The sequence below is a fragment of the Ptychodera flava genome, chromosome 12, assembly GCF_041260155.1.
Source record: "Ptychodera flava strain L36383 chromosome 12, AS_Pfla_20210202, whole genome shotgun sequence".
Classification (NCBI taxonomy): Eukaryota; Metazoa; Hemichordata; class Enteropneusta; family Ptychoderidae; genus Ptychodera; species Ptychodera flava.
In genome coordinates, this window is record NC_091939.1 from 6,976,891 (window position 1) to 6,995,733 (window position 18,843).

The following is an 18,843-nucleotide window of genomic DNA, read 5'->3' on the forward strand; positions in this document are numbered from 1 at the left end:
CAAAGTTTTATACATAAACGTTATTGCATAAAAAATCTACTTTTTAATAAAGCGAAACTGCCTGTCTTCAGATTCATAGATCAAAATGGACATAGGACAAAGATTTACATAGAATAACTGCAACCCATAACAAAGTACACCATCCTGACTCTACTACTAACAGTAAAATTTACACTACAGACTAGTTTATTCTATGATCAGCGCATCGCTCACAATTTACGAATCCTTCAGTGGTTGTGGGCTCACTGAAGACAATTACAATTACCCAAGTCCTAATCATAAATGCTGTGCCTCTTTGATACTTACAAATTTACAGAAATAAAAACCTTTTGATTTCAAATACTGCTGTCATCTCTCACCAAAGTTGCCATGTTGCTGTTGTCAGATCGTATTGCAGTACTTCTTCATCAAAGCAAAATTCTGACACATCCCTGAAAACATCTCAGAGATTTAACTCGCTGCTCTGCTCAGCACTGATACCATATTACATTAAACTGCTGATAAAATCTGTCTGCTTGCTACATTCCGACATTAAGGAGATACTACAGGATTCATCTTGCACATGGTTGCTATTGCTGGCAACATTCCAAAGATGCCCCCCCTCCCTTCTTGTGAGTGAATATTTATACCATCTTAATATGCAGCTTTCTTCATCAAGTTGGATTCTAAAGATATCCATACACTTTTAAATCCAACGGTTTAATGAAGCAACCATCCAAACCCAGAAAATAAATGCTCAGTACCACAGGACATCTTAAATACAAATGTTTCATCCCAACTTTAACAGGAAAAAAATGCTTACATGTAACTAGATCACATTTCCATGATGTCAATGGCTAGCAACTATATACCTGGAGTTACATCATTTCTATTTGCTCACAAATAAATGCAAATAAAATCAATGTTTTCATCTGGCTTGTACAAACTCCCAGTCTAACCATTGCTTGGCAACATGAACCCTGCCATATCATCTTAATATAGAGAGAGTGGGAAAAACACTGATCTGCTTTGTGTAGTACAAGTAAAAGCTCACGCTTCTACCAGTCGGTTTACGGTTGAATGTGGTAACACACATTTTTTTCTTGTTATGTCACTTGTTTATTTTGTTATTTTTTTAAAAGACTTTTTGTTTTGAATATGTTCTTGTATCATACACATCAACCAAATTTGACAGGTACCTTACTTATTGGGCTTTACCTTAATTTGGTCTCCACGTGCACACTGAAATGCATCCATAACAACAGTGAATACATGTTCCTGTGTGTATATGCATGTCCCCTACACAGTCTACATATGCAGTGTGAACAGACTTTTTGCCTGACCTGAAAGTGTCTGCCTGAAAAAGTGATTTCAAAACACCACATTCATTGACACTGATCAGCATCACTATGGATGAGCCCCCATCAGGTATTGTTTTTCTTTCTTTTGTTTTTTTTTTTTTACTTTGATTTTAGCTTTTTATTATTTTACATTTATCTTTTTTTTTATTATTTGGCCATTTAATGATACAGAACTCAATTCAGGTGTGTGTAACTTAAAAAAGGGCAACTTTCCGTCCATCACAATGTAGTTTCTTTTAATCATTTGTCTTTAGCGGTACTTCGATGCAAAATGAAAGAACACATGGACATATTAAACCTGATTCTCCCATGTTAATCAATACCATTTCAATCCACCAATTCAAAATTCTTGCCAGCAAATATTCAGACTCTCACATATTTGCATACCACTGTATCTAAACATTGGGAAAAAGAGGTATGTCTGCACATCGGCAGCAAAACTGTTTTGGTGACCTGCTTTTTTTGTATGGCCTCCCAAGTGCAAAGCATTAATTGGCTACTGTAACCCTTTCGCCATCATGGTTTGGCCCAACCCCATTGTTATCAATAGTGATTGTGGACCTATTTACAAGGATTTGGGTTGAATAGGGCATAAGTATGGGTGACCTATTCCTCTAATGCAGAGATGAGAGCATTAATTTTAGATGCTCTCACAGACTCTTGAGAACTGAGCAATATTATAAGTGTGCCCTCTGTGTCCATATGACTAATTACTGATTGAAAAGTATCCTGTTTGATAACAAAGCCACAACATGTTTAGGTAAAGAACAGACAAACAGGGACTTTTGGAAATTACTGCATTGACTCCAAGGGTTAGGAAGTCGTATATGATACACAGTGCAATGTTTGTAAACAGATGTGGCATGTAGGGCACATTTGACCGAAACAGAAAGATTTATCAGCGAGAATTTCAACTCTTCAATTTTGAGGATGGGAAACAAATTGATCCAGAAATCATAACGTATAGTTTGACATTTAATGTTGAACGGTGCCACATGTCCAATAAAATGACAGTTTTTGCACATGTACTATGATTGCAATTCGTAGATGCATGTACACTTGATCTTGCAAATTTGTGATGTTTTGCTCAAGACACCATTACAAATGTTGGGGTTTTTTTGTTTGTCTTTTTTTTAACCAGATTCATAAGATGACAAGGACTGCTGAAAGTCTCATTAATATGCATATGAATGACAAAGATGGTTTGAAATTACAAACCAAGATGGTGGCAGGTTTCTCTCTTTCACTTGTTTGTGTGTTAGCGCATTGGGTTGCATCACAATCTCAATCTGGTGACAACTTCATAAAAATATCCCCTACATCCCTACATCTAATCAAGTCTCACAATTAAACCACAACGCTGTGAGCTTGCAATGTCATCTCAGTGAAAAAAACTATACACTTAACCAATCAAGTCCATGAATGACTTCGGAAGTGACAGATCAATTTCATACGGCTTCATAAAACGATTAGAAAACACACAAAAAACAAATTTCAAGTTTTAAATATTTTCCTTGCATCTCAGCAGAAGCAGTGTTTTTTACATCAAAAATCTCTGCACACAAGTCTCTGGCCATCAGGTTCCCTGCAGTTCAGTCACCTTGCAATACTGAAACGCTATTTCTGAATTTTGATCTTATACGACCATGTAAGAGGCAAACACAACATCATATGGTTTGTACTCAGATCAAAAGAAAGTTCAAATGTCAATATGTTTGCTTGTCAGGCATGTGACCAAGGATAGGATCATTTCGACCACAAATTCCACAGTATGCTTGTACTTGGTCTCAAACCACATTATTTATAAATAGAAGGGTTGTTTACTATCCTAGATATATACGATGGTAGTCATTAGCTCCGAATGCAGCATTGCATTCTGGGCACTTCCTTTGTCTCGTTTCGTATCTAGTTTTGATGCATTCTGAACAGAAGACGTGGAAACATTTGGTCAAGACCGTGTCTTTCCTCTTCACATTACAGCACGGACATGTCTGTTGAGCCTAGGAGAATAAAAAAAGCATGCAGAAAATAAATGATAGATGACAGTCTGATTGCAAATTCAAAACAAATTTACAGTCTCATCATTAAACCTATATTAACTGTAATGTTGGTCTTTTCCATAATTTTTGGTACATTTGCAAAAGAGTGGCCTTCTTCTACTCCAAGAATCATCTTGAATTACCTTTTGTTAAACTTGTCAATACAGTGTGGTTTACAATGTTGTTGTTGACAACTGGGTTTTTTCCCACACAAGCAGTCATTTGTAACAATTATGAGGTATTATTCACAATACACTGCCTGTCATTGATATGGCGATTACTTTCTATTTTTGAGAAGAAGAAGGAATATTGTATTTTATATAATGGAACTAAAAAAGAAGGGAAATATTATGAAAAGTTAGCACTATTGTCCCTTCAATACACAAATGCAAAGACATGCCTGAAATTTTTTACATGTCACATTTTGGGAATTTCGTGCAGGAGTCACTGCCAATGTGGGGATCAAAAACCATGGACATGTGTCAAGGACTCGGACTACAAGCAGCAGAAATATACATCTGGATACGTCAAACATCGATCCCTTGAATTTACCAGCAGCATCTAAACTAGCATTCCATGGATATCATGGCACATCATTAACAATGCTGTAATCAACGGCAGCCATGTTCACAGCTTTTTTAAACTGAGGTCAATGAAAAGATAGCCAATTTTTCCACTAAATTTTTTTTCAAATGGTGGAATACAGAAATGAATGCAAAAAGAATCCTGTAATCAAGACTGCATACAGTGGCTGTTTAACAGCAAATGCAAGTTTGACACAATCATATCTCCTCTAAAGAGGTTCCTACCTTACCCGAGACATGGTACTAGCTATATTAGACACAATTATCATAGCATGCAACTGACATTTCATTTCATTACGAGAATGGAAGGTGTGTAAAGCCAATAAGTTGCACACTCCATCATGGCTACAGCACAAATAAGGCCAAAATTCACACCTGCTGCAAAAGGATATAATATTCAAATGTTAAATCAGTGTATCATGAATGGAGACATGCTTACTTTGTATGTTTTGACTTCTTCCATTAGGATCTCATCAGCACTTCCAGCAAGTTCTATTCTTCTTGCTCTTTCAAGCTTCCTTCGAAGACTTGCTATTTCCTCCTGTATCACAAACAAAGCCAAGACAAATTTGAGTGGTCAGTCAATGAAATCATATCAGGTGTTCATGCTGTTTTTATCATTTGCTGAACATATAAAATCCACATAAGATGCCATATAACTGGAAATTCCAATAAGCTAAATCTTCATGATAAATGTATGTCTGGCAGTGTTTGTTTTCAGAGACATTACAAATTGTTATCAAAATTATAGATTACACTAAAAATTCAACAACATTCTAGAGGAAATTTTGAGTTACACAAAAAAGAATACTCTTTCTTCTTTTGAAAATTGGCTTATTACAGTGAAAAATGTTCAGCAGATAAATAATGTGAAAACTGAGTTTCAGATGTCTCTGAAATGTTAATATTTATTTACTGTTGAAATTTCCTCCTGATACTCAGGCATTGCAGATTGAATAGAGAGCATGAAGAGTAGTGGGAACAAGAAGTGTTTTGCATTCTTTATGGCTAAGCCAGAGAGTCATCAGGGTTCAAGATAAGAATTGCATATGGATAAGTACACAGCTAGGGACCCCCTAGGAAAACCAATTTAACCCTTTGAGTGCCAAAGTCAACTTTTGTTGCCTTTATAGAATATGACATAGCCAGCAACTTTTTTCAGATCTTGACAAGTTTTTTCAGATTTTTCTCAAAATTTTGGTCAAAAATTGCAGCCATTGAAATGTTATGTCCATGTGGTCCAAAATTATCAAAAAATTACAGGAAAATTCATAAAGATTCGTAACATGTTACACTGAAATTTTGGTGGGAAAAATTACAGCACTCAAAGGTTAATTTGTATTCAAAAGTTGTGTCAATTATCTTCACTCATACCAAGATTCATCTGATTGCACAACTAACAGTATTGGGGTACATGTATATTCAAAGTCTGCCCACAGTCCTGCAATGACATAGAGAATGACTGCATATTTGAGTACGGCAATCTATGAAATCCATCGATTGTTTGCTAGATCTTACCTGACATCGTCTATACTTGTGTCCATACTGCTCCACTTCAGAGGCTTTCTCTGTCACCTTGGTCTGTAACGTATTCACTTGATTCTGGTACCTGTCCACTAGTTTCTTACTGTCCGTTGATGTCTGTGATGCATCAACCGCCTGAACATTAGAATAAACCAAAATACCAATATCAGCTTTTTTAAGGAGGGAAAAAAGTGTGATTTCATGACAGATTCCTGTAGCCCTTTCGCAAGTATTTCTCAAAGTGATGAGGTAGTACTTATCCTGATGGAGCGAGTTTTCTGAAGCAAACTGGTAAAGTACTGAGTTTAGTCTTTGTCGATCCATTATGTCCATATTGGTGTTTATTGCCTGTTTATTCTTCTTCACTTTCAACACATGGGCAGAATGATAAAGTGACAAATCTTACAACCAATCATTAACTTTGTTGAGAATTTAATCACTGACACCAAACCATAGTTCAGAGACCCTATCAAACTTCTTCTTGAAATCTGAACACATCGATAAAAATATTTTCTTGTGATTTGAGAAAATAAACACCTTTCTTTTATTTATTTCGAGGGCTTGTTGTCTCAGGCTGAGCTCCTTTTCCATGGTAGAAACATTATTTTGAAGTACTCTTTCTTTCTCTTCAAGTTTCCTGACCACCTGGTTCTGGGCTTCAACTTGTGTTTGTAGAGTGGCCACCTGGTCTGCCAACACATCTTTCTCTTCTCTTAGCAGCTTGTGAATCTGGTTAGATTTTATTCTCTGCATTGACAAATAAGACAACATTTCAACGTAAAAAAACACAAAAATCTCCACGTCCTGGTCTTCATGTGTCTTGTCATTAGTGGTATGATTGAGTGGGTTAGAGTGAATCAGGCATCGTGTTCTGAGCTTTGACCATTGAACAATACAGGACATTCAAAGTTTTGTTTCTCAGACAGAAACAGTAACTTTCAGGACAAAAAGAATACCCGAAAAGAAAAAGAAATTTGAATGCTTAACATCATATTCAAAAACTCTAATAATACATATTATCACCCCAACAAGGGACGATGCGGCCAAGAGTAGGTGATCTTTCTCTGACACACGGATAGCAAATGGTCTGCTGCCTTGAAGGTACATGGTCCCTTGTTTGGGCTGCTTTTTTTTTTATGTGCCTCTCCCACTCCAACTTTTACTTCATACCTAACATTTGGGTTAAGTTGTAAATGACTTCATAAGCATATGATTTCCATGAAAGGCACAAAATAAAAAGGTTTTTCGTCATTGAATGGAACATGAATATGTATCAATCACTGTTATGTGGCTTGCCAAGTTTTCAGGCACTAATTTTGTAAATGAGAGATTCCCTATGCTAATCATGGCAGATTAGCTTACACGATGGCTATAATTCAGTGAAAATTATGTAATTTGATCATTTTTAAATCCGAAAGTCGTCATCAAATTGAAAATAGCTCAGGGTCAGCTTCAGTCGCGTGATGACTGCATGGTCTGCTGCATCATAAGCAATTCACATTGGCTCGTACAAGGCATGTGACCAGCAATGACAATTGCCCTTCCTTCTGGAAAGTTCCTCATTGAAATATACGGAATATGAGGAACTTTAAGGACAAGAGACAATCTGGCAAGGAAAGAAATTCATATGCTTCACATGATATCTCTTGTTCTATTGTTTGGAGATGATAATCCTCTTTCTCCTGGATTTGTCTTATTTCGCATTTACTGTATGGTCCAAGCGAGAGAAGCCAAATTGCTTGATGAGGTTAACCATCATCAACTACCCTATGTAGCAATGAGGAGTAAAGTGCCTTACTGAAGGGTACAACACACTGCTGGAGTGTTTGAATTTACCATAATCTGATGGTGAGTCCCCTACTCTGGCCACATCTGGGTGGATATTGAATCTTAAACCGTTTAATTGTGAGTCTAGTACCTTACCCACTGGGCCATGATGTCTTGTCCTGACGTTACACTTCACAAATATGTCAATTGAATTTTGCTGAGTGTAAGCTTAATTGGAAATAAACTTGTTGTTTAAAATACCTGTGGCTCATGCCATTTCAGATGGAAATTGCCAATCAGGAGCTAGAAAATGCCTTTTAAAGTATCAAAAAAAATAATTGCACTGTATTACCTGGATTTTGTACTGTTTTTTGTGATATCGTGGCACAGGCAGAAGAGGATTTAAATGTTTTCCTTGTCACGATTCTTTACAACCAGGAAATTCTTCTTTGCAAATATTCATTATAGCTATCAGACAAAAGAACTCCTAAACTGTACAATGCAAAAAAGAAGAAGTGATTTCAGAAATATCATATTTCCATCTATTTAAAGTTAGCCTTCTCAGACTTCACTTCACACATTCTGAAGACATACAGCTCAGTACATGTATTGTTCTTGGTTGACGTGACACTTGACAACTCTGCAGCAGATCTGCACAGAATGTTCAAAGAAACTGAAGGTCTTCTTGTCGGACATTGACTTAACCCCTTGACTACCAAGGCCAATGTATTCCTATATACCAGGCCCCTTATGTAAATATTGATAAAATCTTGGGTGTGGTCATTGCATGAACACTGCTTAGAGTAAAAATTAAGTAAGTACCAATAAACCATATATTTTCTGAATCAGCATGAAATTTCCCACTTTTTTATACATAAGTTTTGTATTTCCAGGTCACGTGACTGATCACATGACACATCATGTGACCAGAGTTGGCAAAGAATATGAATATTTGAAGCATCAGGACGTGTTTTGAATTCATAAAATGACGCAAATTTGAATACAGTTAAATTTCCATGGCATTGTCTTTACATATATGTAATAATAACTACCCTTTACTTTATTTATAGATGTACCAATTTAAGATTTTTCTCACAAAAGGCAGAGTAAATGGACCACAATCATCAGCATCTGACATGATTCTGTATTTGAAAATCAACACATTTTATATTTGTAAACACCTGCTTTATGATTTCCTTGCAGAAACATGCATCTAAAATGGTTATGATTTATCAAAAAATAATTCACAATATTTAAAAATACATTTTAGGGAACAACATATCACATGACCAAACACATGACCAGTCATGTGACCAGTCATATTGATAATATGGCTGCTATAAAATTTCACTGGCTTATAGTAAAAAATTGTATTTCCTCTAGTTTCATTCACGAATATTGCTGTTAATAGAACATATTTACATATAAATCATTTGTTTTCAATAAATAAACATTTCATTTCATTAAAAAAAAACCATAAACATCTTTGCGATCGTCCGTACTTCTGAAAACTGTAAAAAATCAGCACAACACTTCTGTGATCAGCCTGACCTTTCAGGGTCGAGGTCATGGGTCATGACATTTGCTTCCGGATTTTGGCCATACTCGGACGTACGGGGATGCAATCACATTCAGGCCAGATCGGAATACATCAATCTTAGTCGCGCTGTGTGCCGATGCCAAAATTACAGGATTTTTACGGACAAAAACGAAGCAAATACGCCTATTTTACTGTGCCGGATATTTCCGGCACTCAAGGTATATGGTAATTCAATATGGCGCGGATATATCCGGCGCCATAGGTAGTCAAGGGGTTAAAACTGTGACTTCTGATTGGATATTGACTCTTAACTGTGACATCGCTACAAGGATGGCTGTGTTCTGTTTGATGCTGTTTCTACTCCTACTGTGCACTGAGGCATCTACACAGCAGGCTGTATGTAAAGTTTACAATGACACCTACGTTGACTGCTCAAGGAGAAGACTTGAAGATGTTCCCAATGAGCTCCCAGTATTTGCATCGCATCTAGACATGTCATCAAATCACATTGAGAAAACTGGTTCTGATTCCTTCAAGGGACTGGACCAACTGCTACTGTTGAACCTATCAGGAAATGTAATCTACTCTATTCATCGCAAATCTTTCAGCCAAACTGTGGGACTAGAAATCCTGGATCTACACAGTAACAAACTTGCATCTATTCCAGAAAAGCTTTTTTCAGAGCTTGAAAACTTAAAGATTCTTATCCTGAATTCAAATTCTCTGACTGAGTTGTTTCCAACATCTTTCCATGGGCTTGGACTCTTGACAAGATTGTACTTGGATCAAAATAACATTTCCTTACTACCAGATGGAATATTCAAGGCTTCAACACAGCTGAAAGTGATTAGCTTGGCTCAAAATGAGCTATCTTGCTTTCCTTCAGCAGCACTGAAACCACTGGTTGGCATCAAAGAAATCATGGTCAAGCAAAACCCCTTTGGGGAAAACTGTCTGACTGTTGATCTGAGAGTCTTTCCAAAACTGGAGAAACTGACACTGACTGGATGGAAGGATGGAAATGGCAAGTTGCAGACACAAGCTCTAAGACGGAACGGAGTTCGATCTCCGAAGGCCAAGAGACTTGGAAGCGTTACTGAATTACATATTGACATGAAGAGCATGTCACAGGCCACACTGGCTGAGCGACTTTTGGACCTAGGGCACCTAGAAATTAAGTCACTGTATATTCATGGTCTGTACAGCTGCTCTCATGATAGTGGTTGGTGCAAGTCTACAAGTTTAACAAATACAACTTTTGAAACACTGCAAGAGACAAGACTCGAGAAGCTAGCTATTTCAGATAGCAATATAGATGCACTACCTTCTGGAGTATTTCAGTGGCTGAAACATCTAAAAACCCTGAATATAGAGTACAGCTATGTTGAGTTCCTTCATAGAGGAGTGTTCCATGGTATTGATAATTTGAATGAATTGACACTGACAAGTAACTCGCTATCTAACATCACAGATGTATCTCAAAGTATTTCTGACCTTCATCAGTTGAATTATCTGAATCTAAGATTTAATGAATTTTCTGGAGAAATCCCTGCTCATGTCTTTGCAGCAGTTCCTTCTTTAGTAGAACTGGACCTTTCACAAAACAGTTTTTCATCAATTCACCCACATGCCTTCACTTCCCTTCCAAATCTGAAAACGCTAGACCTGTCCGACAATGGGGTTTGCTATCGGGTTGATGGAGTCTTTTCCTTCCTGGTGTCATTGCAAACCCTTTACCTGCAGGGAAATGACATTGGCAGTTGGCCTGAAGTTTCACAAACAGACATACCTAAGGTACGTCCCTTGAAAGGCCTCATAGGTCTCAAAAGGTTATCTGTAACTAGTGAATACCCTGAAATGTTATACCTGGAAGATGTTCCATCTCTTGAACACCTCCAAATTTCTTGTCCCAGGACATCTATAAAGAGTTTCTTCAACAAGGGACTTTTGAGTTTTGAAATGCTTAGAAAGGCAAATCTTTCCATGCTTGACACAATCCACATCAAGAATGCAAATATCTTTGCTACCACATGTTTTAGATGCAATCCTCAGCAGCAGCAAGCCAGACTATATGTATGAAGATTTTCTCAAGAGGGACCCAGTACCCTGGAAATATCTGAAAACCCTTAAAATTCATGAAAGCTCCTGGATAGTGAGTGGGCAAGACTTTCGAGAGCTTTTGAAGTTATTTCCAAACCTGGAGGAACTTTCACTGACAGACCTTGAATCATTTACAGGTATGGATGTACCACCAAACACGCTTGTACATCTGCGATCCTTGGATATCAGTTCAAACCAAATCACCAAGATAAACACTCATATGCTGATGTCTCTACCAAGTCTGAAGTACTTTGACATCAGAGGCAATCCCCTCTCTTGCTACGGATGTGAAATGAGAAGTTTTGTCCAGTGGTATCAAAATGACAAAAACGTCCAGTTGTCAGGACAAGTAGACTGTGGCTCACCAGAAGAAATGAAAGGCATGTCAGTGTTATCTCTGAAGTTTGGACTGGAGTGTACCCTGGCATTTGCCATCTCTATTCCTGTCACATGTATTATTGTTGTAGCAACTCTGGCTACAGCACTCGGCATTCGATTCCGTTGGCACGTGCGTTACGTACTGTTCTTGTGGAAAAAATGGCGTGGTATTTATGGGCATCTAAAAAATGATGAGGAACAGCCACTTAATAAGAAATATGATGCCTTTGTGGTTTACAGTGAGCACAATGAAGAATGGGTCATGCGGGAATTGATTCCTAAGTTAGAAAACACTGATCCTCCAGAGTTCAAGCTTTGCATCCACGAACGTGACTTTTTGCCGGGTATTGACATTTTTGAAAACATTCTATACAGCATCGAGAACAGCAACAAAACACTGCTTGTACTATCCCCTCACTTTGCACAGAGTGAGTGGTGTTACTTTGAAATGAGAATGGCACAAACCAAGTTGTTTGAAGATAAGAAGGATATCTTGCTGATGGTGATGTTACAGGAAATCCCAGACAACAAGATGACACGGGTGATAAGGAAAATACTCCTGACAAAGAGCTACCTTGAATGGCCAGAGAACAACTTAGGCAGGGAGATTTTCTGGCAGGAACTGAAAGCGGCTCTCAAGGCAGACAGTAGAGTTAACAGAATTGCATATATGTGATAATATTATGTATCCAAAGCTCATGAAATTCTCAGAAACTGTTATCTATTGATTTACACCTGAAGCAAAGAAGCTTTTACAGTAATTGTCAAACAAGGATGGATTTAAGCAGTTTACAACAAATCCCTAGGCACTGTAGGAACTTTGAACTGATGACTTGGGTGTTATCGTTTCCTATATTACTCCCTTTTCTTTTCTCCAAAAAAAGCAATTTTTGAAAGAGATATTTGATTTAGTATGCAGTTCATTATTGAAAGGTCGGAATAATGTCATAGTTCTTATGTCTACTATACAAGTCATTTGTTAATGTCAGTGTTCACTGAATTTGAAAAGTTTGAAATTTTTCCCCATAAATATTCCTTATTAATTTCTCATTATTCTTCACATTAACACTTTATACATTTCATCTTGTCTTCAGATTTTAGCAAAATTTACACACATCTTACATTGTATGCTATAGCCAAAAAATGGAAAAAAACAGTATTATTTATGAAGAAGATACCATATTCAGATCTGTAACGTATAATGGGTTCACCAGCTATCCAACATCTACACTTTTCTTTTTCTTCTTTATATATATATCATGCAAGTGTGTATATATTACATATATGTATATGTGTACATATACCGTACTTGTCCGATTATAAGCCCATGCTCGTGTATACCCCCCCCCCCGATTTCAGAGGCTTTTTGAAAATGCATTACATCCGTGTATAAGCCCCTACCCTAGTGTAACTCAAATACAGAAAGGTTGGGAGAGTATATTTGGTCCTTTAACTTGGTAAAATTACTTTTAGATAATAAAGAAACTATTAAAAGATGTTAAAACAATGGGAAACTGGAGTTCCCTTGACAGCATCGTAAGGAAAGTGACGTTTTTCAAGTACATTCTTGATTCTTTGACCCTGCTCATCCCCCGTCTCCTAAATAGAATAGTCTCACTCACGTCTGCCACTGTTTATTTTTATTCACGACCATGATGTTTTCATCCTCTAAACATGCAGTTTCTTTTGTTTGAAGCAATAATCCTTTCATTTGAAGACTTTCCTGGTAACTATTACAATTTTCACTGCTATGTTGTTGTTTTCACAAGATGTAGACAGTTTTACTGGAATATTGAGTTGCCTTTCCCTGTAGGCAGTGCATGCCAGTTCACATTACTGTTGATCAGCAGCATACATGACGTCTTTGTTTCAAGTTCGGGTTTTTTTTCGACGCTGAAATTTCACCGAAATGCCACTTCTGTATTCAGAGATTGTGTAATCAATTTCTTTGATTGTGTAAGTCGATTTGAAAGCGATAGAAAGATCCAGTGGTGTTGAAAAAATCGTGCATAAAATTAGCATAAATTAAGCGACCATGGCAGATAACATGAGGTTGCTTGAGTGTAAGCCCCTCCCCTAGTTATATTGCCATTTAGCGTTGCCGAACCGGGGGCTTATACTCGGACAAGTACGTATATATATGTGTAGCAACACTAACACTGATAGTGTCAGTGTGAGTGAAACAACCAAATATTGTCTGTTATGATGGATTCTAAGTACAGTATTACTTTTTCAAAAAAGTACACTGGCTTACCTCTGACATTAGTTTGAAGTAAGCATCATCTTTTTCTCGAAGTTGCTGTAGTAGCCTTGCATTCTGTTCCTGCATATCTTCAAATGCTTGCCCTGTTACGTCCATGTCTGACAACAACGCCTCTTCCTCCTGTCAGACAAAAATACACAACTTAGCTTTTTACTTTTTGATTACAAATATGCATGAGCAATAAAGCTTGAAATACTCCGGGATGCACTGTGTACAAGTAGTGTCCATGTTTTCTTGGTGCCTGTAGATTCCCAGATCAATGTGCACATGCTGCATATTGAAAAGAACACAGCATATATTCTGATCTATACCTGTACAAGTTAGATCATTCCAAAGTTGGTCCTCTTGTCTATTGACCGGCAAATTGTTAACTCCTTTTTAGATTATTTGGAAATTAAAACTAAATTTGCAGACAGTGTGAACTTAAAGAAGTTCATGGAACTTGCACAGAAGATGGATACATATGAAACTGCCTTTGGCCTTGCAAAGGGAAAGCACTCAAAATACCTTAACACAGCAATATGGGCCACTAATGCAAAAGAATGAACTTGTTTGTGTCTGTGATTGTGAGAAGGAAGAGTAGGACACCCCAATGCTGCATGTTGATGGAAAACCTGGCATGCATACTTGTGCATGTCGGCAGAAAAAATCATTTCAAGTCTTGAATCACTGATAAGATACATTATGTATTTCACAAAATTGGTATATTCTCTGTAATACTATGTGATACATCGTGTAACGAGAAAAACGAGTGTTAGAATTTTCATTTCTGTTACAAACTTTCACTGCTTTGTTTTCCTGTGAATTACATTTGGACACTGAAACAATTCTTGGAGACAGAGGCAATCACTGGTATCAAAGTTACCAAGATACAACCAAGGGTATGTGTGATTAAAATAACGAGAAGAATGAGGTTTGAAAGTACTGATATTTTGATACATGGATTCTTTTTTATGTCTTTATATATTATTTTGTACATAAGAATAATGTGAAAAACACAGATAATAAACCATTGCTTGTGATATCAAGTGACAAATTCTGTCACTTTAGATGATGAACAATAACACATCACTATACATGTGCTTAAAACTGTCAAAACAGAGCTGACAATTCATATTTCGCTTTGCTAAGAGTCTGCAATGAATGAACAGGAAATTTAAAAATTAGTTTAGTTTTTATGTAAACAAGTTGATCTTTGATTGTATTCTGATATAACCAAGACAAAGTTCCTGTTATATTTCTTTTGATGAAAAATAAACAATCTGTTCCATTTTCAAATAGCTTGCCCTCTTCAATTGAAAGAAATGTAAGAATGTTGTTGTGATACCTTGAGTACAAAAGCTGATGCCTGTTGATGGAAATCACAAGTTACAACATCCCTGGCAATGACCAATAATTCCAATTTGTTTCATTCTCACGACTCATTTCTACTTTGTGAGAAACCCCCTGACATGATAAAGTCATTTCTACAGAGGAGACCCACAGTACTCCAAATGAAGACTATTTCATGTCTTATTTCTATCAAAATGTGACATCATGGATATATAAAAGCCTGTAACGTCACCATGAAATATCCAACTACACTACAAATGGCATAATATCTTTGATAATGATGCAATTATGAGAACATTTGAAATCATTCAGGTGTGTCCGATAAACAAAATATGAAATCACGTTAAAGAAATACATGAAAACTCACTTGTTTTGTTGCAGTAAGTTTTTTTTGTAGTTCTTGTATACGGTCTTCTAAGTGTTTAATTTGTCTGATGGCATCTTCATCTGCTAATTTTTTACTTTCTTGCCTCTCCTTCTCCTCCATGTGCCTGAGACGCTGTTTAAGATCTTCAACGTCTCCCCTGGCTTTCTTCTCTGCTGCCATCAGTTGGACTTTATCCCTCTGTTCCTTGGCACAGCCTTTGTACATGTCTAGAAGAAGTTTCATTTCTTTTTGACTTTCTTGAGATTTCCTGTCATGGAAAGGGAAATGAAAACACCTCAACCAATAAGTTCATTACACCAGAAATAGTTTTTCACCCAACATTATTTTGCGATAAAGTTTTTTTTGTTTATTCAGGAGGAAAAGGTGATATATTCTACCGGAACATGCTTTCAATAAGACTCAATGTACATTGACAAATGCATACTCTGAACAGGTCACACTTTAAATTATCAAAACACATGATGAGTCTAATATAACTGATAAAAAAAGCACTGAAAAACTTTTCACTGAGGGTTTACTGTCTGTCTCTCATATAGACAAAAGACAAAAGTGCCATGAGCTGACCTCCTGTGGCTTTCTCATATAGTTTCTATGTCTGAAAAGTTATGTTTTGACAGAAAAATGTTTATAAAGGACTTTTTCTTCTCCACTATGAAAATTGACTCCAATACTTTGGCACAGATCAGTTGATTTTCATGGTAGTGCACAACGTGAGAATGCAAAGATCAGAACATGAATATTGCAATTATCACTTTTGCAGCTTTTAAGAATTTCTAAAGGGATTTATAATTTCTTTCATATCATTCAGACGAATAACATACCAAAATTTATTGAAACAAGTTTTTCAGTAGGGCAAGATTGTTTATATAAACATTGGCAACCTGTTTTATTGTTATGATATATACTAGATTGTTTTATTTTTGTACTCTTACTTAATGTTGTTGGTGTGAACAAAGAGACATATAAATCCATTGAGCTGGGAAGTTATTTTTCACTTTTTATCAGATGTTATCTGTACCTTGTGTCATTATCATAAATATAATACTCACATAACATGCAGCCAAAGTATGACATTTTCAATCATACAACACATCTACACTTTCTGATGAACCAGGCCACTTACTTGAGTTGAGCCTTAAGTTCCTTGATAACATCCGCATCGCTCGCTGCCTTTTTATCGTGTTTCTCTTTTTCTTCTTTTTTATCATGTTCTTTGTCTTTGTCTTTCTCTCTGTTTTCTTTCTTGTCGTCTGACTGGTGTGTTCCCGGCTCCTTCTTTACTTGTGGATGGTCCCTTTCTTGGCCCTGCTCTTTCTTCTCACTTCCCCCAGATTCGTTTTTTAACTGAAACAGCAATGATGGTGTTTTGACAACATGTACTTTATATAAGTTTGTATGACTGTGTGGGCATGTGTGAGTTTTTGTGTATATGAATTTGCCATTGAGCACGCAAGTTTGTGTTCACTTGTACACATGGGAAATGTCTGAGGTGAGCATATTCACTAGCCATAGCTCATGAACAAGTATAATTCTATGATAAAGCTTGTAGTTTTTTTGTTCCTACTAACACACTGGACCAGAGAATTATTCAGCTAGTAACCAAGATGTTGACTAGGGGGCTAGTGGAAACTGAGGCTGAGCTGGTGGTTTTATATGACTACCAGCGAGTGGGCCTGTGGATCTGAAAACATTTTGTTCACCACTGGCAAGTGCATGACCGTGTACATTTACAAAAGTGAGATCCAAATACTTGGGGGTACACATTGTGTGGTTAAGTTTGTCCCTAAGAAAACCTCTCTCATCAATTTACCTCTCTGAGATAAAGAGAATTGTCAGATGAAGGTTATAAGTTGAATGGACTTATTATTTGTGCATGATAGACATATATCTACTGAAGGAAATTCCATAGTTTCCACAAGAGACCCCTTATGTACATGTATATTTTCACTGTAGTGTATACGGATATTTTCACTGTATATGTACATGTTTGGTTGATACAGAAAGTGTTCATTGCAATAACAAAAATTGTAAGAAAACTAATTTTGATCTCACATTTTCATAACAGCAATTAAAATGACAGTGACTGTGACTATTTCTGGTACATTTTGATAAAAACATTTGCGGAAATAGTTATAATAATGATAGGGGAATGGACAGCAAAGTATGGCTGCATTTTACCTTATGAATTTCTGCATTAGCTTCTCTGAGTTTCTTTTTGTACCTGGCAGCTTCTGACTTTAATTGTTGATTATGGGTTTGTAGACTTGTGATAACATGCCTCATTTCTCTATTGATTGGACCTGTATTTTATGAAGTACAAGATTCAGAAAAGTCAAAGGTCATTAATTGGAAGATTTTTGGCAATTGGCCAGATTCAAAATCATGCCATGTTGTTTGTTCATCATGCAAAATATTTGTCTAAAGTACAAGACTCAAAATTATGCATGCAACCAACAATCACCATTTTAGTTCTTTGAGAGTACCAATGTATAAAATGAAAATCGCAAAAAAAATTCTTTTTCTGAGGTTGCAATCTCTGCCAAAGTCATACGCGAGTTATTCTGTCAAAACTCATCAATATTCTAAAATATTAAAATTTCATTTGCTATTTGTAGTCGTTATGAACTTGAATTCCCAATACTTTGAGAAACGTCGAAGTCATCTTACAAAATTCAACACAGTCAAAGATAGATTAAATTTTTCCATGTAAGAATCTTTTCACATCCAAGTTTTCACATATCTCACACAGTATAAACACAGAGCAGCTGGTAAAAACCTGGCTGAATGGGAGAAAGGAAAAACATCAAAATCTATCATAGTCTATCAATATTTATGTCCAAGACATTGATTTTAAACAGGAGGATATCTTGAAAGTCATCAGGCATCAGAGAAATATCATACCTGCTTGTTCATTTGTTGCTAGTGTTTGTTCAAATTCAATTCTCAGCATTTCATACTCTTTGCGTACTTGAGCAAGTGTATCTTCAAGCTGGATAACTTCAGTCCTGAGCTTTTTCTGGCATGATAGCTCATCACTCTGTTGAAAAAAAAGACATAAAAAGTTTTTCAAACTTTGAAGATGCTTGCTATACAAACTTGCATGTATGATTCTCAGTAAAAAGACAGTTTATATCACCAAACATTATCGACAGTTTGTCTTGCCAATGGTATCATGTCCAAAGTTTTAAAAGCACAGAAAATGCAACAAATCTGTATACACTGGTGAAATTACCACAAAGTCAAACAGCGACATGTTATTTAGCCCTTTGAGCGCTGTAATTTTTTCCCACCAAAAATTTTAATTTTTATGAATTTTTCTGTAATTTTTCTGTAATTTTTTTGACCAAATGGACATTTTATTTCATTTGTTACATTTTTTTCTCAAAATGTTGGCAAATATCTGGGAAAAATTGGCGGCGATTTTATTTTATAAAGGGGACAAAAATAGACTTTGGCGCTCAAAGGGTTAAGATGGTACACACCTTGAGAGTGACTTTTTTGTTAAACTTAACCAAAGGAAATTTCAAACCATTCTCTTTTACAATCAAGAATCAAAATATGGGGTCACAGCACAAATTTTTGGTCTCG

The 18,843-nt window shown here is 36.4% G+C and overlaps 1 protein-coding gene across 2 annotated transcripts in view; it reads right to left on the bottom strand.

The window, feature by feature from the left end:
• Positions 1–18,843, bottom strand: part of LOC139144833 (E3 ubiquitin-protein ligase BRE1A-like) — a 26,728-nt gene continuing 7,885 nt past the window's right edge. For both annotated transcript variants that reach the window (XM_070715626.1, XM_070715627.1), the window contains exons 10-18: positions 18,157–18,292; positions 17,434–17,555; positions 16,379–16,599; positions 15,235–15,502; positions 13,527–13,655; positions 6,025–6,234; positions 5,482–5,622; positions 4,403–4,504; positions 1–3,340 (exon numbers count right to left, since the gene is read on the bottom strand). In XM_070715626.1, coding sequence (XP_070571727.1) covers positions 3,164–3,340; positions 4,403–4,504; positions 5,482–5,622; positions 6,025–6,234; positions 13,527–13,655; positions 15,235–15,502; positions 16,379–16,599; positions 17,434–17,555; positions 18,157–18,292 — 1,506 coding nt within the window. In that variant the 3' untranslated portion in view covers positions 1–3,163. The remainder of the gene's footprint in view (positions 3,341–4,402; positions 4,505–5,481; positions 5,623–6,024; positions 6,235–13,526; positions 13,656–15,234; positions 15,503–16,378; positions 16,600–17,433; positions 17,556–18,156; positions 18,293–18,843) is intronic.